The sequence below is a fragment of the Marmota monax genome, unplaced genomic scaffold (assembly GCF_021218885.2).
Source record: "Marmota monax isolate L192 unplaced genomic scaffold, Marmota_monax_Labrador192_F-V1.1 WCK01_AAM20220418_F8-fsc00020, whole genome shotgun sequence".
Classification (NCBI taxonomy): Eukaryota; Metazoa; Chordata; class Mammalia; order Rodentia; family Sciuridae; genus Marmota; species Marmota monax.
Genome location: NW_026692912.1, coordinates 6,523,237 through 6,546,453, shown reverse-complemented (window position 1 = coordinate 6,546,453; position 23,217 = coordinate 6,523,237). Strand labels below are relative to the sequence as shown.

General features: G+C 41.3%; 1 protein-coding gene across 2 annotated transcripts in view; it reads left to right on the top strand.

The window, feature by feature from the left end:
- Susd1 (sushi domain containing 1) overlaps window positions 1-23,217 on the top strand; it is a 116,366-nt gene that overhangs the window by 5,915 nt on the left and 87,234 nt on the right. For both annotated transcript variants that reach the window (XM_058581627.1, XM_046451606.2), the window contains exons 2-5: window positions 4,893-5,006; window positions 7,823-7,978; window positions 16,962-17,114; window positions 18,085-18,264. In XM_058581627.1, coding sequence (XP_058437610.1) covers window positions 4,893-5,006; window positions 7,823-7,978; window positions 16,962-17,114; window positions 18,085-18,264 — 603 coding nt within the window. The remainder of the gene's footprint in view (window positions 1-4,892; window positions 5,007-7,822; window positions 7,979-16,961; window positions 17,115-18,084; window positions 18,265-23,217) is intronic.

Below are 23,217 nucleotides of genomic sequence, written 5' to 3'. Positions count from 1 at the left end.
ATGACTGTTTCTAGCAAAAATAACAGTCTATGGAAACAGGCATATGATTCATATAATTTGCATAGTGCTTTAGAAGTTTTTTCAGTGTTTCTATTTCTCATTTAATCTTTTTTTTTTTGTGTGTGTGTATGTGTGTGTGTGGTGCTGGGGATTGAACCCAGGGCCTTGTCCATGCGAGGCAAGAACCCTACCACCTGAGCTATATCCCCGGCCTTATTTCTCATTTAATTTTGACAACACCATTTCCTCCTTGAGGATTAAAGCTGGAGGGCTGACAGTTACCTAAGATCACATAACTGGGGAGCAAGAGAGACAACTCTAGTCTTGGTGAGACCTCTAAACCCCTCTCAGCCTTTCATCATTGGATGTGAATTGGGCTTGGCTGGCTTGGTCTCTGCAGAGCGGAGAGTGGGAGGGAACCTGGGGTGGTAGCGTAGCAGGAGGATAAGGTGATAGTTACAGAAAGTACTTGTCAGGCTTTTCTTCCTTTGAGATTTTGGAATCTCTTAACTTTCCTGTTTCTCTGCCAGGAATTCTAGGTGTCCCTGGGGGACCCCACCCTTCAGTTATGTGGCGGCTACCTCTCTGCTCTCAGGTACTGAGTCTGCTGATGACAGAGCTGACGTCATCTTTTTATTTTTTGCAGTCCTGGGGATTGACCCAGGGTCTTACACGTGCCTGGCAAGTCTTCTACCACTGAACTACACCCCACAGTCCTTTCTATTTTATTTCCAGATAGGGTCTTACTAAGTTGCCCAGGCTGGCCTTGAACTTGTGATCATCTTGCCTCAACCTCCCAATTGGGATCACAGGCATGTGCCACCACACTCAGCTAAAGTTGTGTTTGGCGTGGATGCAGTTACCCCTGACATAGCCCTCCTGCAGGCTGTAGCAGAGGCCTGGTGACCTTTCTGTTGGCCTGGAGAATCCCCTTCCCATGGCTTGTTCTCCCTGTCACATTGTTCCCGTAGCTATGCAGAGTGTCAGTCTAGACTGGTGGAAGACTTCTCTCATTATTGCCTCCCCCTAGCCTTCCAGAATTCTGGCTGATATCCTTGAGGTTGAGCTAGACTTACAGTGCTACTCATGGTGTGGTCCACCTGGGAGCTTCTTGGAAGGGCAGAGTCTCAGGCCCTACCTACACCCACCAAATCAGAGTCTCTGTGAATTATGTTTTTTTTTTTTTAATAATATGTTTTAGTTGTTGATGAACCTTTATTTTATTCATTTATTTATATGTGGTGCTGAGGGTCGAACCCAGGGCCTCACACGTGCTAGGCGAGTGCTCTACCGCTGAGCCACAACCCCAGTCCCCGAATTCTGTATTTTTAACAAGCCTCTCTTTTCAGGGTGACTGGCCATCTTGGTTTGTACTCAGACGAGGGGTTTCTAGGACACAGGACTTAGTATTAAAATGGGATGAATTGGTCACTCTTATCTCTTGGTGATTCTTAACTGAGCTTGAAGGTGTTGAACAAGGAATTCTGATGTGTGGTCAGAAGCAGTCGCCACAGTCTGTCCTTGGGTGGGAGTTGTGCTGCCTTCTTCTTTATTCAGTATAAAGTTTCTTTCTTCAGGAGACCATTTGGTCCCTCAAATCACCAGAATTCAGAGGACTATTCTACAAGGCCTTGCAAACTAGGGTCCTCCTGGCTGGATAATTAGCTTCACCTCCATCCCTACCCCAGCACTTTCTGTTCTACAGGTGGTCTGAGAAGCCTTCAGTTGTCTCGTCCTTTGTGCTGCTGTGGGGAACAAACATTTATTGAGCTTCATTGTGCGCTGTCAAATGGATACACGAAACTGTGTTTATCCATTCACATATTTTGTATCCTGGTTGAGGCAACTGTTTCATGGTTGTATACATTGTCAAACTCATTGAACTGTACACTTAAGCCAGGGTCCCTTTTCTTGTAGGTGTATAATGTACCAATAAAGTTATTTTAAAATGTAACTTTCTGTATTTTTTTATCATTGTGGTAAAACAGACATACCATGGTACCATTTACCATCTCAGAGGGTACAACCGAGCGGCATCAAGTACATTCACTTTGTCATGCAGCTGCCACCACCATCCATCCCTAGAACTTTTTCATCATACCAAACTGAAACTCCACACCCAAGATTTGAGGTTTTTAATAGGATTGCATTCTATCTACCCATTAAATTGGAGTGAATATTCATCATTGTGTGGTGGAGCACAACTGAAGATTTTGACTTGACCCAGTATATTATTAGTCTGTTTCAGTTGCTATTATGAAATACCTGAAGTGAGATACTTAGTAAAGAAGGGAAAGAAAGAAGGAAAGAAAAAAGAAGAAAAGAAGGAAGAAGTTTTATTTAATCTACAGTTTTAGAGGCCAGAAGGCTAAGAATGGGTGGCCCCTTTGGGTTTCCTCCAGTGAGGGCCTGATGGGAGCTGGCATCATGGTGTAAGCACCACTTGAGGGAGAGATCACTTGGCAAGACAGGAAACCACAGGGTGGAGTCGGCCTGACTTGCTCTTTTTAACTCCCATCTCTTGTGGAAAGTAAATGGGGTATCATGAGAACTAATTAATCCCTTGGGAGGGTGATGTTCCAAATGACCCAATTATTTCCCCCGATGCCCAACCTGTCAGAGGTTCCATGGCCTCTCACATTGCCACACTAGGGACCAGGCTTCCAACACAGGAACCCCTGGAGGACAACCTTAGACAGTATCCAAACCGTAGCACCCAAGAACCATTATTTAAAAAGAATTTCCAAAATTTTGGTTGTATTATGTGATTACAAATTGGTAGTGTCTATGAGTTTTATGTATTTTATTTCCCCTTCTTTCTTTTTGATTTTTTTTCCATGTCATCAGATGGGTAATGTGCTAATATGTCAAGGTTTCTCCCCTTATTTTAAAGTATAAAGACAAGGGGCTGGTGATATAGAGTGCTTGTCTTGCATGCCCAAGGCCCTAGGTTTGATCCCTGCCCACCAAAAAAAAAAAAAAAAGTCAAAGCTAAAGTATAAAGACACATTAATAGTTATTTTTTTTTAGTTTTTTGGCGGACACAACATCTTTGTATGTGGTGCTGAGGATTGAACCTGGGCTGCACGCATGCCAGGCGAGCGCACTACCGCTTGAGCCACATCCCCAGCCCATAAAGACACATTAAACTAGAATTTTCTGGAGTATATAAGTTTTATAGCAAGTATTAAACATTTCATTTTTGGATATCTTCTCTATCCTGAAAGTGATTTGAGAGAATGTTTTGTAGTTTTCCAAGTAGTTTCGTTTAGAGGATACTGGAATTATGTTTTGTAGCTTTATTATTTACTATTCTGTGGCGGGAAGATAATACCTTTAATTTTTTTTTTTACTTTTTGCATTTTTTTTCCTGGTCTGAGATATATTTTGTAAATATTCCATGGTTAATTTGGTATTAGTAATGATTAATTTGTTATTAGTTAGTAATGATTAATTTGTTTTATTTTTATGTTATCATTCATTAAAAAAAAAAAGAAGAAGAAGAAAAATAGGACGCAGAATATTTAGAAATCTCCTAGTGTCTGTTGGTTTGTGCCTGGAGCAGCCTGAGGGCTGGCCTGTATTGCCTGGTTAATAATGGGGCCAAGACACAGATAAAATTCCATGCTGGACTCTTCCTTAACTGGGCCACTTCTGAAATTACAGAGACACTGAGCTGAAACAGTATCCCCCATGGCCTCAGGTAGAAATTCTTGTTTGATCTTAGGCCATATATCACCATCTGGTAAATCTGGATGTTTTAGGAGTTTTAGCCTCAAACATTTCTGCTGTTTATCTAAGTAACTGGGGTGTGGTGATCCTGTGAGTAAATGGCTGTTATCTCCCTGACATCTTAAACACATTCCTTTTTTTTTTTTTTTGCCCCTAAAAGGAAAATGGATAGAGTAACAGGCAGCTGTGTTCCTCTCCCCTCGGTTTACTTTTTGAGTTGTAGCAAGTTGGATTTCAGATCCCTTTAGCCAGCCAGTCAATAAAAATACAGTGAGTGTCTATGCTGGGCCATAATAAGGTTTGGACAAAGGTCATAATTGCTGTCTTTGAGTGGCTCGTATAAAACCAAACTGGGAAGACAGAGCTGGGATCAGATATGACAAGAAATTAACGTGATTGATTTGGGAATGTGCAGGTGTTAGGTCAGCACAGAGGAGGAGACACTCCCTTTTTCTTACAAATGGAGGAATGGGGGAGACTGAGACAGAATGAGATCCCCAGGCTGGGTCTTGAAATTGGAGTAGGTGCCAGCTAGGTGTACAGGGAGGCAGGCATTCTAGGTGAAGGATTGTCAGGACCGTGGCATGGAAATCGGACAGTAGATGGTCTATTAGGAAAGATTGGCCTCTTCTGCCCAGAGAGTACCACATGTTTGGGATTTGTGAACCATGGAAGCAGGAAATGTCTGTCAGGAGTTAGGTGATTGACACATGGAGGAATCTGCCCGGTATTGGTGGGCAATAAGTCGCCCTTGAAGGTCTTTAAAGATGAGATTAGATCTATCCTGTTTATTTTGGAATTCAATCCTTGGTTCCCGCCAGGTGCAGTGGCTCATGCCTATATTCCTAGAGATTTGGGAGACTGAGGCAGGAGGACTGAAAGTTTGAAACCAACCTAAGCAATATAGGGAGAGTCTAAGCAACTTATGGAGACCCTGTCTCAAAATAATAATAATAATAATAATAATAATAATAATAATAATAATAATAATAATAATAATAAAGGACTGGGATGTAGTTCAGTAGTAAAGCTCCGCTGTGTTGAATCCCCAGTACCAGAGGGGGAGAGAGAGGGAGAAAATTTGGCATCTTAAAATATATTAACTAAATGTATCCCACCTTGAGCTTTCCTTTTTTTGAAATGTACAAATTATGATTCAGGTGTTGATGTCTGTGCCACTTGCCACGAACATGCTACTTGCCAGCAAAGAGAAGGGAAGAAGATCTGCATTTGTAACTATGGCTTTGTGGGCAATGGGATGACTACCTGTGTTGGTAAGTTCTGACTGGTGGGTTAGATTGAATCATTGAATCAAGAAATAGGATTCTCTAGTGTAAAAGAGTTGATGTCCTTGGGGGGAAAACATTTTGTTCACATGTTTTTATGATGTGAGATTTTATCTATTATAATAGATCTTTGTTTTAGTGTTTGATCTGTCCTTTTTCTGATGTTTTCCAGGAAGTATCCCTCCTGTTAGAGGTCATTGAACTTGACTCTGGAAACTTGACTCTTGACTCTCTGACCCAACCGAAATTTGAAATCTGTTTTAAGTTTTGAGTTAATTTAACAACTCAAGTGAATATTGCATTTCTAGATTTCTGTATTTTTAAAAAAATATATAAATATTTATGGTAATACCATGGGGGAAAAACAAACCATAATTTCCTATTGTGCTTTTTTGGTTAATTAGCAAAATAGTTAACTTGGTTTTGGTCTTATGTCTATCAAAATCCATCCTCTGAAATTTTTGTAGATGTGACCCTTTGGGGGACTTGGATGACTTGAATACAAAGTCTTTCAGATTGGAAGCATCTGAGATTATTTTTTTGCCTTGTGGCTTCCATAAGAAGCCACAACAGATGGACGATATCCAGATTTAAGTCCAATTCAGAGAGAGTTTCACAACAGTATTGTAATAGTAAATGTGACAATAATCACCTAGTTTCCTCTCTGCAACCTTGTCACATGCAGTAAAAATATTGATAATTTTGCCATGCAATTGTAGATAGACAATGTATTCAGCCTTGTGATATGTTTGTGTGTGTGTGTGTGTGTGTGTGTATGTATGTGTGTTTCATTTTTAAAGAAAAATAACAATCAGTCCTGCATTGAAAAAGTCATATTTCAAAAGCTGTGGTGCTATGCTGCTGGTCTCAGCTATTGGGAAGGCTGAAAGGAGCTGTCAGTTACCCATCATCACCCTCCTGCACCCTGAAGTTGCATCTTCTTTGACCCTTGCTTTTTAGGGTTCTACCCATGCAAGGTGTGGCTGCTTGGCAGTCTGGGGCTCCTGAGGGAATTTATCCTACTAACCTTCTTCACTCTGCAGACCCCTTGCTAGCAGAGACATGCAAAAATCAGAAATTTTTGTACCTGGAGTTGAGGAGCATGGATGAGCTTTCCTGCCCCCTTCTCTAGATGAATTCTCTCTCTTAAGGAGGCTGTACTCTCAATGTCCCTTTACTTTTAAACAATAGACACTTTTCTTAATGGAAGGAGGGGGCCTCATTAATGTATGTGGTACCTGTTCCCTAACACTGAATGCTGCACATCACAGTACTTGGTCAGCAGTTACAGGTGAGGTTATACATGTGTCAAAAGCACTATACCATGGTATTTAGCCAAGGGACTTCAGAATTCTGGAATCCTTTACCAACCCAGTGTCACCAAAACAGTGACATAGGACAAGAATCTCCTGTTTTATGAACAGCTGGACTTTTATCTGAAAGCACTGTGTACCTTTTTGATCCTTGGGCCAAACATCTCTAGTTTTACTAGCACTAGTTTTACCTGTGAATTGTGTTCCAGATTTCATTAAATTTTAAAATGGTAACACAAGAAGAAGTTAAAGAACCCAGATCTCTTGGAGGGCATTTTTGAGTTAGCAAGAATTGAATGCAAGTTGTGAGAGATTATGAAACAGATTCAAGAGAACCCATAGTGAAATCAAACACTAAAGAACAAAAAGCCAAACTACTAGTTTATGTTCAAGTTGATGAGCTCCCCCCTCCAAACAAACAAACAAATGAAAACCTAGCTGGACAGAACAGCTCTAAAAGGAACACAAGAAATTGGTTCCAGGAGTTCGCTTTGAAGATAGAGGCTGGAGCAGAGTTGACAAACTATGGCCCACGAGCCACATCTGACCTGCTGCTTGTTTTTGTAAATAGAATTTTATTGGAACACAGCATTGCTTATTAGTTTATCTATTTTTTATATCTGCTTCGGAGCTCTACAAGCATGGGTGAGTAGATGTAATAGAGATTGCGATAAAGTTTGCTGACCCCTGGGCGAGAAGACAGAGGTGGGATGGAGATTTACTTTCATTTTATTCTTTCAATTTTTAAATTGTTTAATGAAAAACTCACAGGGCAGGCATCTGTGACCTCACAGGCATCCACATTCCAGCCCCTCCTCACTGACGTTACTCACAGTCCCTATTAGCATGAGCTGTTCCTGACACAATCTTAGCCCTGTTCCGGGATGAGGTTTCAGTGCTGATACCATTGTGTTTCCTGGCAGCTCAGATGTTAAAAAATTTCCATTTCAATCATTGGATATAATATTTTTCTCCTGTGGCTTTCATGAAAAACCAAGAGAATGGCTGAGCTGAAAAAAATGGGATTCTGCTGGGTTTGTTTCCCCAAGCTGATGACATAACGACACCAACAGCGATAATCTTGTTGTTATTATGCTGAGAGTTGAACCTAGCATGCTAAGCACATGTGCATGCTAAGCACATGCTCTACCCCTTACTACATCTTCAGCCCTTGATTTGATTTGATTTTTTAAGTGTGAAAAAGTTTCAAAAGAGTCCCCTTCTCCCAATCTTCTTATAAGATGGATGCCCAGTTGGGCTTTGGGGTTTCTCTGCTGGTTTTTGGATACACCTGCTGCACAACCAAGAGAGTCCTGGGTCCTCTAATCTGGGAAGCATATGAAAGGAGAAGAGGTGTGAAACTAGATCAGTGAGCTTTGTCACGGCACAGCTACCCCCCGCCCCCACCCTGGGTTTGTAGAGAGACAGTCTGGGCTACTGAACGCTGTGTGGACGGTGGCCTTTCTGTGTGTTGTTTCCATGTATCAACAGATAAAAACGAGTGCCAGTTTGGAGCCATGGTGGTCTGTGGGAAACACACGTCTTGCCACAACACCCTGGGAGGCTTCTACTGCATTTGTCTGGAAGGATATCGAGCCACCAACAACAATGAGACCTTCATTCCCAATGATGGCACCTTCTGCACAGGTACTCAGGGGGCTGCGCTGTTGGCCACCTGGTGAGGCAGAACAGCATGTGGGCTGTGGAGGGGCGGGCGGAGGACCATCCCAGACTCAGTGTGACTTAAGGGAGGGAGTGTCCTTTATGAGTAATGATGGACTAAGTGTTAGTGATTATGAGGGAATCAATGTTAATTTTGTGAGGTGGGTTAATGGTGTGGGGGTAGATAGGATAATAATATTCTTATTTTGGGAGATGCATGCTGAAGTGTCCAGCGATGTTATTATGAAGTATCTAGTGTTATGATGCCTGTAAGATACTTTAAGTTGCAGAATCTGGAAAATCTCTTGAATTTTTGGTGGTGACAGGTGGTCTGTGGGAGTTATTGTAATATTATTTTTCTGGTTCTGTGTGTTGGAACACTTTTATTATGAACCCTGAGGCGGGACTCTCTGAGAGCTGTGCCAGCTGCAAATTCTTATAACTACAAATGGGGTGTCCTTGGGGTGGCTCTGGCACTCACCGGCTCTGAGCATACCACCCGTTAAGGACATGGGGATGGACTGAGCTGTGAGTTCACAGTGGGTCAGAACATTGTCCCTGTGATGTAGGCTGGCCTGCTGTAGGAACAAGCTGAGAGAGAGAGGTGTGCAACTTTTGGAATCACAATAGCTTTGTTGGTCAAATTTCTGGTCATCTGTTGGTTGCATGTAAAGGTGAAAAAAAAAAAGCAAAACTCCAAAAAGTTCAGTGGCTCTTCTATTATCTGAGCTCTATTCACAGCATGTTATAATAATATAGCTCTTTAGCTTTCTTTTTAAATTTTTATTAAAACAAAGAAAAACCACCTATATTCCAATTCATGAATAAAAATATTTGTGCCTGGTCCTGGGATATAGTAAAATACCAGAAAGACACAGATCCTAAGTTAAGGAACATATAGTTCATGAGGGGAGGTAGATATTAAATAAGGAAGCGCTGATAAATAAATTTGCATTGTACTTGACGAGTATTAATTTATTTTCATCATTTTGCTGTCTTTTTATTTCATATGTGGCATGTACCATGCATTATTTTCAGCTCACTGATGAATAAACTGTGAAGAAAGAATATTACTGTCATTCAGGCATCAGGAAGTGACAGGGAACACAGCTGGTGCAGAGGACATCTTGATTTTTCACTTGCCCCAGTGTCCACATTAAGCTGCTTCACCCTGACCCTCTGTGAACACGCCCCATGATGGGGACACATCGCTCAGGGACTGCCAGCCTCTTGTCACGCAGCCCTTAGGTTGGGCAGAACTCTTCCAGTTTCTTGCAACATGAATTCAACCTTCTCATGGTTCGGGAGGCTGGGAAGTCCAAAATCAAGACAAATTTTGTGTCTGATGAGGATCTCCTTCCTAGATGAGAATATTTTCGTTGTGTTCCCTGGCTCTCTGACTTTCTAAGAAAATCTTTGAACGGCCTTAAGAAGGAGAGGCAGAAAAGTACTCCTGGTCCTGAGATGGATCGCATAGACTTTGTGACTGCTGAAAAGCTCTGAGTTACTTCAAGGTTTTCAGGGAAAAGAAAGAGGGAGGAGGGAACATGCTTTGTTTCCCTCCTGCCAGCTTCTGATGCTCTGCTCCATTCTCCCTCTTGACCTGCACCAAGGCAAAACCCTCAGAGGATATGGCTGATTTATGAATGAATGCATTCTGAGTAAACGTATTATAATATCCTCTTGGTTTCAGATAGGAAATTACCAGCTACATGGTTGCAGAAGTCCAGTGTTGACAGATTAAATTAGGCATGTTAACAAGAAAAGATAGTGATTAATGGAAACCTTATAAGATGACAATCTAGGATTCAGTTCACTCATCACATGTTTCTCATGCAGTTCTTCCCTGACCAGGCTGGGCTAGTGAGAGGTGACAGGCAGACAGCTAATTTTACCCTCATAGGTGTTAGTCACCGGAAAGCAAAGGTGATGACTGGGATCCAGGGGGGACACTTATCTTGGCAACGAGGAAGGGAAATGTTCTGGAGGATGTGACACCTGAAATTGTGTTTTCAAGGCTATGGGAGTTTGCTGGGAAGACCTTTTATAACTGTTTATTTATTAGTATTGTTCCAAGGGATTTAGTCAACTTTTGAAAGTTAGGAAGAAGGAAGAGGAAGAAGAGGAGGGAGAAGAGGACTTGGGGGAAGGGGAGAGAGAAGGAAAGACAGAGGAGCAGGAAGAAGAAAATATTTTTTTGCAAAGGTCCAATAGGTGTCAGCCAAAAGAAGGAATCCTGATCCAGGATCTGCTGCTATTTGTTCTACTTTTTGCAATTATTTAGTGATCTTCCCCTTTAGGAAAATTGGGATATACTTCACATTCCACAAAATTCACCCTTTTTTAAAAAAATATTTATTTTTTTAGTTGTAGTTGGACATAATACCTTTATTTGTTTTTATGTGGTGCTGAGGATCGAACCTAGGGCCTCACGCTTGCTAGACAAGCGCTCTACCACTGAGCCACAACACCAGCCCAAATTCACCCTTTTGAAGTATACAATTCGGTGGTTTTGAGTTATGCTACTATCACTACTATTTCATTTTAGGTGTTTTCATCATCCCAAAATGAAACCCTGCATCCGTTGGCAGTCATTCCCATGGCATTTCTGGTTGAGGCCTCTGATTAGCCCACTGATGGGTGACTTTTCTTGTTGGTACTGAGTTTCTTTCAAAATCACATTTGCCAGGGAAACATTAGTGGAGCTCAGCAAATTTGGGGGTATTAGCCATTATCTGGTGTTTGCCTGGTTCCTAGATTCCGAAGAATCCTGCTGCCAGATGTTTGCTGTGATTCATAGAGTGACAGTCAAGCTTAAGAGCTGGTTGTGGGTAGCCCTCTTGGGAGGCCACCAAAAATAGACAAGGAATGAGTTGCAGGGGTTCTAGTAGGGAGATAATTCCAGCCAGTTCTGGAGAACCGGAAGATGTTCTGGCTCCAGAACTGAATGCCTCCTGGGAATCACGGAAGCTTTGTCATGAGGCACAGGAAGAAGCTCTGTGGCAATTCTGTGTGAGGGTGGTGTGCTGGGGTGGGCTAGAGAAATGAGACTGACGTAGGGGCGAGGCCTACGGCAGTCATCTCCCTACCAATAGGACTCTAAGGAGGCCAGGCTCTACAGCAAAACCTGCAAACTACAAACTAGCTTCTATGTGCCATTGAATTCTCCAGATCCTGCCGATGCGTCCCAACCTGATGGCAGCAGCAACCTTCTTCTCTTTTTTCTTTTTTGGTACCGAGGATTGAACTCAGGGGCGTTGGATCACTGAGCCACATCCCCAGCCCTATTTTGTATTTTATTTAGAGACAGGGTCTCCCTGAGTTGCTTAGTGCCTTGATTTTGCTAAGGCTGGCTTTGAACTCATGATCCTCTTGCTTTAGCCTCCCGAGCTGCTGGGATTACAGGAGCAACCTTCTTTTTCATAAGTTCATCTCTTGCAGCATTAGGGCCTGATGCTGTTGCTGCTGTGAAATGTAGCAGCACTAAGCCCTGGCTAAGAAAGGGGGTAAAGGCAGGAAAATAATTTAGGGAACACATGTTTGCCACTCATCAGTTCCCAGAACCTCCTGCTCAAAGCCTGGATCCTGTAGGTTTGCCTGTGTGAGGTCATTCCTAGACATTAGTCCTATCCCCTTGGAGATGAGGCTAGAGATCCCAGGGCAGGAGGCTTGTCCCCGACGTGAGCCATCACTTCAAGCTTTTCAGCTCTTGCTATTGTGGGTTCTGGAGCAGCCTGATGTGGCCTCAGACACAAACATGCGGGCCCGCTGAGACTCTGCTTGCTCTCTTTGGGGAATTGCCCAGTTAACTTGTAGCTGTCTTGAGGTTTCCCCCAGTGATTTCTCCAAATGGAACTTCCCTGCCACTCCTTTGTTTTAGCTGGATCTTCTCCACCCCCTCCCCTCTTCTTCCCCTCCCCCTTCCCCCTATCTTTTTCCTCTTCCTCTTCTTTTCTTGCTACTAGAGGTTGAGCTCAGAGTTGCTTTGCCATTGAGCCATATCCCCAGCCCTTTTTATTTGTTGAAGTAGGGTATCACTAAATTGCTTAGGGCCTTGCTAAGTTGTCGAGCCTTGCAATCCTCCTGCCTCAGCCTCCCAAGTCTCTGGGATTACAGGAGTGCACTTTTACACCTGGCTTTTTGGATTTTATTCTTAAAGAGTTGTGTTCTATTACTCTGGAAGAAGGAGGAAGCAAGGAAATATAAATCCAAGGGCAAGTACATTCCCTGGAGTGTGTTGCTTTCTCCTGTCCAGAGCTGTGTGGCTCCTTGACGTCTCCCTAGAGTCTTGCTGACTCTGCTTTAGACATGGGGCCATGATACTTCTCCAGCTCCCAGGAAGGAGAGAGAGGGCAAAGATTCTGGATCAAAGGAGATTGAAGCAAAATTCCATCCCCCGAAGTACCCGAGGTCCAGACCAAGACACCACTGCTCCTCTTTGGCGTGAGCAGGAAATGCCTGAGCGCCCCCTCCAGGTTAATGTCCCCCACATCTTACTCTTGCCTTCTGTTACTTGCTCAAGCTCCGGGATATCAATTTTCTGGGTTCCTTTCCAAGTCCCTCTTGAATATGGTGAAATATGTACACAGGGTTCTTTCCTAAGACTCCATTGGTGTAAGGACTCAGATTTATCCTCAAACTATCTACAAAACCGGTTTTCCTAAACAAATGATGAATATGGAGAAAACTGAAGAAATTGTTCAGCTTTTTCATGACCCCTGCATCTCTAAGCAGCCCCTTGCCTTACTTGACCTTATTTATTCTGATGTTTCACCGGCTGGAGTATTTTCTCAAAATTATTTTCAGAAAAGAAATGTCAGTGGTATAATTCTCGAGATCATTCATGTTCTAAAATGTCATTTCTTTTCTTAAATAGAGCATGATGTTTCATTCCCCTTTCCTTAGAACTATAAATACTACTCCACTGCCATGTAGCATTTAGTGTTTTAGACAAGAAGTCCCAGGTCAGAAGGGGTCTCCTCTTCATAGGTTACCATTCCTTTTTCTCAGAAGGTATATTTTTTCTCTTATTCTGTGGGGTTTGGAATGGCTCTAATTTTTTATTTATTTTTGCAATGATGGGGATTGTACCTGGGGCCTCACATGTGCCAGGCAAGTGTTCTACCACTGGGCTACACCACAGCCCCTTCATTTTAAGTAACAGCTTCATTGAGATATAATTTGCATGCCCTAAAATATACCCATTTAAAGTGAAAGTGAACAATTCAGTGGTGGTTAATATATTCACAGAATTACACAACCATTACCACCTATTTTAGATTTTTGTCTCCCCCAAAAGAAACCCCATGCCCATTGTCTCTCTGCTTCCCACTTCCCGCTGACCTAGACAACCACAGCTTCACTTTCTGTCTCTGTAGATTTGCATGTTCTGGAGACTTTCTGTGAACTGGATCAGGCAATATGTGGCCTGTGTGTTAGAGTGAGGTGTTGAAGTGGTTCATATATTTCTATCAAAGACTACCTTCCCTAGATGCCACACCTTTGTCTTTTCTAGCTCATGGTGGGGAAAAGAGGAGGGTAGGAGTCCTGCACTTAGGGTGTAGAAAAATTAGGGGTGGTCCCAAGGGATCCCAATCCTGGAGGTAGGGGTGAGAGCCCCAAAGGGAGGCAGCAGGTGTGGTCAGCCCGTAGCCTGCTGGCCACGTTCAAGATTTATTTTTCAGCCAGTGCCTTATGTCATCCTCAGGAGAATGACATGCCTGTTGCCTTAAAAGTCTATTTGGATTTGAAGCATAAGCTGAAGTTTTGTTTTTGTTTTTTCCCCTTTGAGACTAGTTTTTGTATATTCACTCCCTTCTCTTTGGTAATTCCTCTTAAGTGGATATTGAATATTTTGGATCCGTCTCCATAACGTTTGGCATTTGTTCTGTTATTTCTGTCTCACAATTTTTTTTTTCTATCTAATTTTGGAGAATTCCTCAAGTTGGGATTTGCAATATTTTTTTTCATCGGCAAGTAACCTATATTCAATGCTTCCACCGAGTTTTTATTTTTAGCATTCATATTTTGCTTAGTTTCTAAGATTAATTGTCTTCTCAGAGGTCCCCTTTTAAAATTGATGTGTTATTCTCTTAATCTCACTTATTTGGACTTTGCTGACTCTTATGTCAAGGGGTCTTGGTTATGTATTGCTGCACAGCCCACCGGCACCTGTGCTGTCCCATTCCACAGACTGGCAGGGTGCTTCTGCTTCATCTGCTGTGGTACATTTAGCCAGTGGCTGGGCTGAGCTGCAGGTAATAGCAGGGATAGCAGGCCTTGCCCACATGTCTAGGGCCTCCATGCTGACTAGAGGCCAGGGGACTTCGGTTATCTTTCGCATGGCCTCTATCTTCACATGGTGTCTCATTTTGGGGGCCCTTTTGAGTGGCCTTTCTCCCAAGCACAATAGCTTGGTCTTCCTTACAGAATGGCCACCAAATTCCAAGCGAAGGAAAGGGGAGGCTGCCATGCTTCTTCTTTGTTTTATTTATTTTTATGTAGTGCTAAGGATGGAACCTAGTGCCTCACACATGCCAGGCAAGCGCTCTACCACCGAGCTACAGCCCCAGCCCCCACTGCCACGCTTCTTATGAGCTGGGTCCAACAGTCTACTGTTACTTCTGCTCTGTTCTGCTGGGCAAAGCAAGTCTCGAGACCAACCTAAGAGGAGGGGGAACTGATTCCACTGTTTGTTTTTTTTTAAATTGAATCAGATTCTTGAGATATAGCATTCAAGGGGAGGAATTGTTGGTAGCTGTCTTTGGAGACCATTTTCCACAGATTTTCCCAAAGTTTGCTCCAGTGAAGGAACAGATAGGTTCATCAGAATAGGTAGCTTGAGTGAGCTCCTTCAGCAACTGAGTGAACTGCTGGCTCCCAAACAGGGATCAGTGTGACTGACAGGTGTGCACTGGACCAAGACCAAAGAGAGAGAGACTAGAGTGAATTTTTACAAGATTATATTAAACAAATTTATAAGGATTCTGAAGTAGTTTTCTTCTCTGTTTTGGGGTGCTAATCTGTCCTCTCTTTATTTAAAAAAATTTTTTTTAGTTGTAGTTGGACACAATACCTTTATTTTATTTATTCATTTTTGTGTGGTGCTGAGGATCAAACCTAGAGCCCCGCATGTGCTAGGTGAGCACTCTACTGCTGAGCCATGACCCCAGCCCCAATCTGTCCTTTTAAAATTTTTATTTATTTATTTATTTTTTAATTTATTTTTTATTTTTTATTTTTTAGTTTTTGGCGGATACAACATCTTTGTTTGTATGTGGTGCTGAGGATCGAACCCGGATTGCACGCATGCCAAGCGAGCGCGCTACCGCTTGAGCCACATCCCCAGCCCCTGTCCTTTTTTTATGAAATTATGGTGTTAGTAATTTTTTGGGGGGGATAAAAAAAGATCTTGCCTGGCAGAATAGAATATTGGCCATTTTATATCAGTCCTTCTGAAGTTACAGGTCTTTGAAATCCCAGAGCCTAGGTGCAACCAGACTTTCTTTATTCATGATGCTCCCTGTCCACTGCCCACCACTCACTCCTGTGGTTCTTGTAGGTGTCCTAGGAAGATTATCATTTCAATCAGGGAGCTTTTTTCTTCCTTCCTTTCTTTTCTTCTTCTTCATTCTCTGTCTTTTTTGGTACTGGGGGTTAAACCCAGGGGCACTTTAGCATTGAGATAAATCCCCAGGCCTTTATTATTATTATTATTATTATTATTATTATTATTATTATTGTTATTATTATACTTTGAGACAGTATTTCACTAAGTTGCTAAGGCTGGCCTCAAACTTGCAATCCTCCTGCCTCAGCCTCCACACTTGCTGGGATTACAGGTGTGTGCCACCACACCTAGTGGAATTCTTTAAGTTTTTAAGCTGTTCTGGGGGAAAAAACTCTGCTTACTCTACAGAGGTTTCTTCTCCAGCCTCTTAAATGCTATACAGTGTTTACCCTTGTATCTGCTGTCTTTGGCAATTGTTTTAGTCAGCTTTTCCACTGCTGAAAGATCTGACAAGAACAATTTTAGTAGAAGAAGTGTTTATTTGGGGGCTCACAGTTTCAGAGGTCTCAGTCCATAGAAGTCTGGCTCCATTCCTCAGGGCTTGAGGTGAGGCTGAACATCACGGTGGAAGAGTGTGGCAGAGGGAAGCAGCTCACATCATGATCAGGAAGCAGAGAGAGACTCTACTCACTGGATGCAAATATATACCCCACAGCCACACCCCCAATGAACCACTTCCTCTGGTTACCCCACCTACCTTCAGTTACCACTCAACTAATCCAATCGGGTGATTAATTCATTGAATGGATTAAGGGTCTTATAACCCAATCATTTCTTTTCTGAACCTCCTTGCATTGCCCCGCACATGAGCTTTTGGGGGACACCTCACATCCAATCCAAAATAGCAATCTTCAGTCAAATGGAGAAGACTCCAAGGAGCATATCTTGTTCTTCTTGAAGCTTATTTTAAGGCCTCTACTCTGGGGAAAATTAGTGAGCCCCTTCTTAATTACCCACTTCTACCTGCCACATCATCCTGTACTCAGGAACTGAGACGCTGTTTGTCAGTTGCTAGCATTTTTCACTCTTGTGCAAATTGTTTTAGATTTGGAGCTCCATGTTAGTATAAGGTTAGGACTATCTTTATTTATAGCAATTGAATGTGTTCTTTTTATTGGGTGTTAGGGAACTGGGGATGGTCATTGGTTTCTATTAATTTCCAGAACACACTTACAAGTAATTATTGAGCACTTCATGTTTTCAGTGCTTTATTATGTGAAGACTATATGAGAAGAACCCTTAAAGAGTAATAGAAAATTCATGATACAATTGCAAACACATGTCCATTTGTAAGGACAGATGGAAAAAGTGAGAAAACAGCTGTTACAGTGTCCCCCCCCCAACCCTCTTTTTTTTCTTTCTGTTTTTCTTTTTCCTGTATCTGGGGTGGGTCTGAAGACATAAATGAGTGTGAAGTTTCCGGCGTGTGCCGGCCTGGAGGACAGTGTGTCAACACTCCAGGGAGCTTCAAATGCTACTGTAAGGATGGATACTTGCCGAAGAATGGACCTGAGCCTTTCCACCCGGCCAGAGATGCCACGGTATGCACAGGTGGGTATTGCCAATGAATGCAGGCCCTTGAGGTGAGATCTGTGGTGTGACTCGCACATGCTGATGTTCCTAGGTCTGTGTTGAGGCTGTGGGTGGAGATAATCTGTTCCTTTGTACTTTTGTACAACCTATGAATTAAAGCAGATAGTGATCTGATCACCATAGAAGGGGCTGTGTTAAAAAAAGTTAAAACTAGCAAACAAGGTATTTTAGTAGTTAACAGATATTTGACATCAGTTGTGATGTTAGAGAGGAGTTTAGCCAATCTGGTAAAGACCTAGCATCTCAAAAGTGATGTTGAAAATTACAAAGGTACATATATTTTAAGGTATTTTGCAATTCAGTTTTTACTTCATGGGATTAGGTGTTCAATTTTTTTTTTTAAGTTGTAGATGGACACAATGCCTTTATTTATTTTTATGTGGTGCTGAGGATCAAACCCAGTGCCCACATGTGCTAGGTAAGCGCTCTACTGCTGAGCCACAACCCTGGCCCCAGACTAGGAGTTTTTTAAGTTAGTATAAATTAATGAGGACTGATCTCTAGATTATTTCATCTTTGTGCATGTATAGATGCTATTACCTAGGGAAGGACAGAAGATTGAATTAAGATGATCATTAGAAACATTAGAAACATGGCCAGAACTCATATGGAAAAAGCTGAGCACAGTGGCACAGGCCCCTGATCCCAGCGACTCAGGAGGCCGAGGCAGGAAGATCGAAAGTTCAAAGCAACCTAGCGAGGACCTAAGCAACTTGGTGAGACCCTGTCTCAAAATAAAAATAAAAATGACTGGGGATGTGGCTCAGTGGTTAAGTAGCCCTGTGTTTAATCCCTAGTACCAAAAAAAAAGTCAAATCAGTGTATCTAAAATAGGCATTGGGGTATGTGTGTGAGGAATGGGGTAAATGTGGAGCGAGATTGTGAATTTTAAAACTTTACATTCACATGGTAATGAATTTGTTTTCAGAAATAGACTGTGGCACCCCTCCTGATGTCCCACATGGCTACATCATAGGAAATTATACCTCTAGGCTGGGCAGCCAGGTCCGTTATGGTTGCAAAGAAGGATTTTTCAGTGTTCCGGAACATACAGTTTCAAACTGCACAGCCCTGGGCACGTGGGAGTCCCCAAAATTATATTGCCAAGGTGAGTTTTCAAAAAGTCCAGGATTTCAGTTATACCATTTTGAGATTGTTTCATATTTCTCTCTCAGTTCTACTTTGGGCTTGTAAATAAAGTAAGTCCAGTATGTCCCTGTTTGTTACTAGTAAGTTTTCAGTTGGTTCTCTTGGTACTTTAGGAATAGTGTCTTGTCAAGTGCAGATGATAATTCTATCTTCTAGCTTTCTGTATTTGTGAAAGTTATGTTTCTTTTCTCTCTCTCTCTCTTTTTTTTTGAGATATGTTTTTCTCTTGATGGGTCACTTGGCTAATGTTTTTAGGACGAAAACTTAAATAGTAGTGTTGACTTTGTTCTCTTCTTGTTCCTGACTTCCATGGAAATTGTTGGGGCGTTTCACCATTTGTTTTGTGATCTTGGCTTTTTGATGCTGTGTGTATCTACTTAGAACCTTGAGCCCATTACTGTTTTCAGCTCGTTTAATCCTTACAGAATCCCTGTGAGAAGATACTTTTATCACAATTTATAGATGAAAAGAGTCCTCTGAAAATGAATAATGTAATGGAGAGGCTAAGTGATTTGTTTAAAGCTGGATAACTAGTGGTAGAGACGAAATTTGTACCCAGAGATCCTAGTGTCACAGGTTGGGTTTTCAATCACTCTGTTACACTGAGTCTGTTTTTATGATGGTGGCTTTGTTGTTGTTATTTTGCTTTCTCTTTCTGTCACTAGCTACTACTATTTTAGTAGTTTGGGGCTGTATATAATCTCAGGGAAACTTTCATTCATTCTCATTTTAGTTAGAAATGAGTTACTTTGGGCTGGGGTGGTCGTCCAATGGTAGAGCTCTTGCCTAGCATGTGTGAGGCCCTGGGTTTGATTCTCAGCTCCACACATATTAATAAATAAATAAAGTTCCATTGGCAACTAAAATATATTTTTAAAAAATGAGTTACTGAAGGTGATTATATATTTATTTTCTTCTATTAAACAGTATTGTGAGGGTTGGGGTTGTGGCTCAGTGCTTGCCTAGCATGTGTGAGGCACTGGGTTTGATTCTCAGCTTTGCATATAAATAAATAAAATAAAGGCCTAAAAAACAAAAACCCAGTAATATGGTGGGTTTTAGTAGTCACCTTCCTGGTAATGATAGTACTAATTGCTATTATAAATTATCCTTGGTTTTAGGTGTGTTATTCCTTTAATCTGGGTTTTATTTGCTAAGTTGTACTTAGATTCTTCCACTCGTATTCACAAGCGTGATTGGTCTGTTTTCTTTTCCTCTGCCATTTTTGTTGTATTTGGTATCAGTGGTACTGAGAATTAAAAAAAAAAACAAACATGAAACTGTTTCTTTCTTTCTCTGTTCTCTGGAACTCTAAAATGGAATTTTTAAAGATTTGGGAAATTTCACTTGGGAAACAATCTGGACATCCCGTTTCAGAAGAGGTAGCTCTTGGAGTAGTTTCAAAACTTCCTATACTTGGCCGGGCACGGTGTCACAAGCCTGTAATCCCAGTGGCTCAGAAGGCTGTATCAGGAGGTTTGCAATTTCAAAGCGAGCTTCAGCAACTTATCAAGGCCCTAAGTGGCTTAGCAAGACCTTGTCTGAAAAAATAAATAAATAAATAAATAAAATACTGGGGATATAGCTTAGTGGTTAAGTGCCCCTGGGTTCAATCCTGGTTGATCATTAGTTATCAGGGAAGTACAAATCAAAACCACAATAAACAAACAAACAAAAACCAAAGCAAAACAAAACCTTAAACTTCCTATACTTACTGGTACGTTTAATTTTCTTAATTTTTTTCCTTTGGGATCATTGTTGGTAATTTATATAGGAAATCATCTATTTCCTCCGAATTTCAGATATATTTATAGAGAGAAGTGTAAGCACTCATAGTTCTAATATTCTGTAATTGTATCTGTTTGTAATTACTTATAGTAGTAAAATATTGGAAATAATTCCAAGTGCCTATTGATTGGAGATTGGTTAAATAAATGATAGTATATCCATAATATGGAATATAGCCAATAAAAGTTATGTTATAAAATATTATTAACACACAAATATTAATAGTTTGAGTTATACTCTATTAATACTATGATTTTGATTTTGAAAAAATTTCTATATACAGATATACTTAGAAAAAGATTTAGAGAACTATTCATCATATTGGTAATGGTGATATTTTCTTTTCTTTTTTTAACATTTATTTTTTAGTTGTAGTTGGACTCAATATCTTTGTTTATTTATTTTCATGTGGTGCTGAGGATCAAACCCAGGTGCTGCAGTCTGGCTGGGCACAATCAGGAGCCACTTGTCAAAAGAAACTAACTTTATTTTTAGAACCACACCCACCAAACAAAACAGCCTCTCAGGAAAAACCCTCAGAGCCCAACTGCCACCACCGGCTTCCCACAAGCCTCTCTCTCCAACACAAGCCTTTCTCCACCTCCCACAATCCTCCTGCTCTTGAGGCCAAGTGGCTGGGTCACGTGGGCGGAGCCAAAAAAGTCGCCCAATGAGCAGCTCCGTGGTCTGAAAGGGCAGGGAAACAGCCCAATGAGCATCACCGCAGAGGAGCCAATCAGCTAGATGTTGCTGGGGCCGCTGTGAGCCAATCATCAGCCGGCAGCTGGAAGTTTGCTGGCAGCTGGAAGTTTGCTGGGGCCCCTTCGGCTGTGGCTCTCAACACCCAGGGCCTCACATGTGCTAGGCGAGTGCTCTACCACTGAGCCACAACCCCAGCCCAAGGGTGATATTTTCACTGGGAGATTCTAGATAATTTTTAAAATTTTTTTTATGTAATTTCTGTATTGAAGGAATTTTTATATACTAGACAAAGTAATAAAACAGTTTCCCTTTTGGAGAAAAGGAAAAAAAAAACAATTTTCACTGAATTCATTGCATAGCTAAGAAATAGTCATGTGCATGGCAAGTTAGTCCTCTGGATATTCTGAGTTGCCATTCAGGTTCTTAAACATATTCTATAGTTAATTATCATCCTCAAGGTTAAGGAATTTTAAAGGTACATTTTAATTTTGAGCTTTCAATGATTCAGATCAAATGAAGACCTTAGATTAAATGTGCTATAACAACAAAGGGGACAATGAACAGGGTAAAGAGAATCTACAGAATGGGAAAAATATTTGCAAACTATTCATTTGACAAGGGGTTAATATTTAGAATATATAAGGAACAAAAAAAATTGAATTAAAAATGGTCAAATGATCTGAACAGACCTTTCTCAAAGGATAATATACAGGTAGTCAATAAATATATGAAATAATGCCTAACGTCATTAGTTATCAGGGAAGTACAAATCAAAACCACAGCGATGTCTCATTTTACCCCAGTTAGACTAGCTATTATCAGAAAGACAAAAACAAAACAAAAAAATTTGAATGAGTATGAGGAAGATGGGGAACTTTTGATGGGACTAAAATTAGTGTAGTCATTATGAAAAACAGTAAGGAGGTTCCTCAAAAACTAAAAATGGTACTGTCATATTATCTAGTTTTCCTACTAATGGGTACATATGCAAAGAAAATGAAGTCAGCACACAAAAGAGATACCTGCATACCTCTGTTTATTGCAGCACCATCCACAATAGCCAAGATATGGAATCAATCCAGGTGTCCATCAACAGATGAATGGGTAAAGAAAATGTAATATATATACACAATGGAGTATTATTCTGTGATGAAAAAGAATGAAATCCTGTCATTTGTAGTAACATGGAACCAACTGGAAGACATTATATTGAGTGAAATAAGCCAGACACAGAAAGACAAATACTGTATGATCTCACTTGTATGTGGAATCTAAAAAAAGTTGATGTCATAGGACTGGAAATTAAAATAGTGGTCACTAGAGCTTGGAAGGATAGGAGGGAAAGGAAATGGAGGTAAGATAACAGGTACCAAAGTTTAGTTAGGTAGGAAAAATAAGTTCTTTATGCACAAGAGGATGACTGTAGTTGACAACAATTGTTTATATATTTTATAATGAACTAGAAAAGAAGAACTTCCATCACAAAGAGGGGATAAATGCTTAAGATGGAAATACTAGTTACTCTGATGTGGCCTTTACACATTGTATACATGTATCAGTTTTATCACACTGCAATTCATATATATGTACAATTATTATGAGTCAATTAAAATAAATAAAATAGACTATAATACACATCAAAGAGCCCTCTAATAACTTATATAGGAAAATCCTTGTAAAATAACTTATTACTTTGAAAATCAGTAGTCATTTGGATGGAGAATGCAGAGTTAATTTAGAGGCGAGTGCTTGCTCCATTCCCCCAGGAATGGATATTTTAAAATCATGCTTCTGTTTCCCTCCTCTATTACCTGTTCCCTTGCGTGCTGACACCCTCCTCCTCCTCCTCCCCCGTCACCACATGGCCTGGGCTTCTCACTGCCTCTTGTCTGCTCCTCTTGGAGCACACACACACACCCCTTCTAATTTACGCTTCAGCCTTCTTTGGGGCTCCAGAATCTGGGCCATGTGCCAGTTGACACTGTATTTTTAGCTCAGTGTTATGAAGCCACAGGAATTGGGAATTTCACAAAACACACTTACAAACTGTGAACTCGGTTGCTGCTGAGGAGCAGCAGGCTTGTGAAAGGGACAGCTGTGACACAGAGCACAGCTTTTGTGTCTGATGACGGGCTTTCCCATCAGAGAAGGCACAGTTGGTGGACCATGATGTTTGCCTTCTCCCAGATCATTGTGTCCCTGAAGGCTCTGCCGCCTTGGGTAGGGGTGCCTGGAACATGGGGCCCCATCCTACCAGGCCTCAGAGATGCAGCTGGAAGAGAATCTTGGAAACTTCCAGTGGGGCCACAGGGGCCCCACTTCCTGTTTGGGTAGGAATGTATTGAAATGCCAGTCAGACATTTCCATTAACTCTCTGGGAAAGGTGGAATTTCTAGCTTTCATTTCCTATTTTCCTATTGTT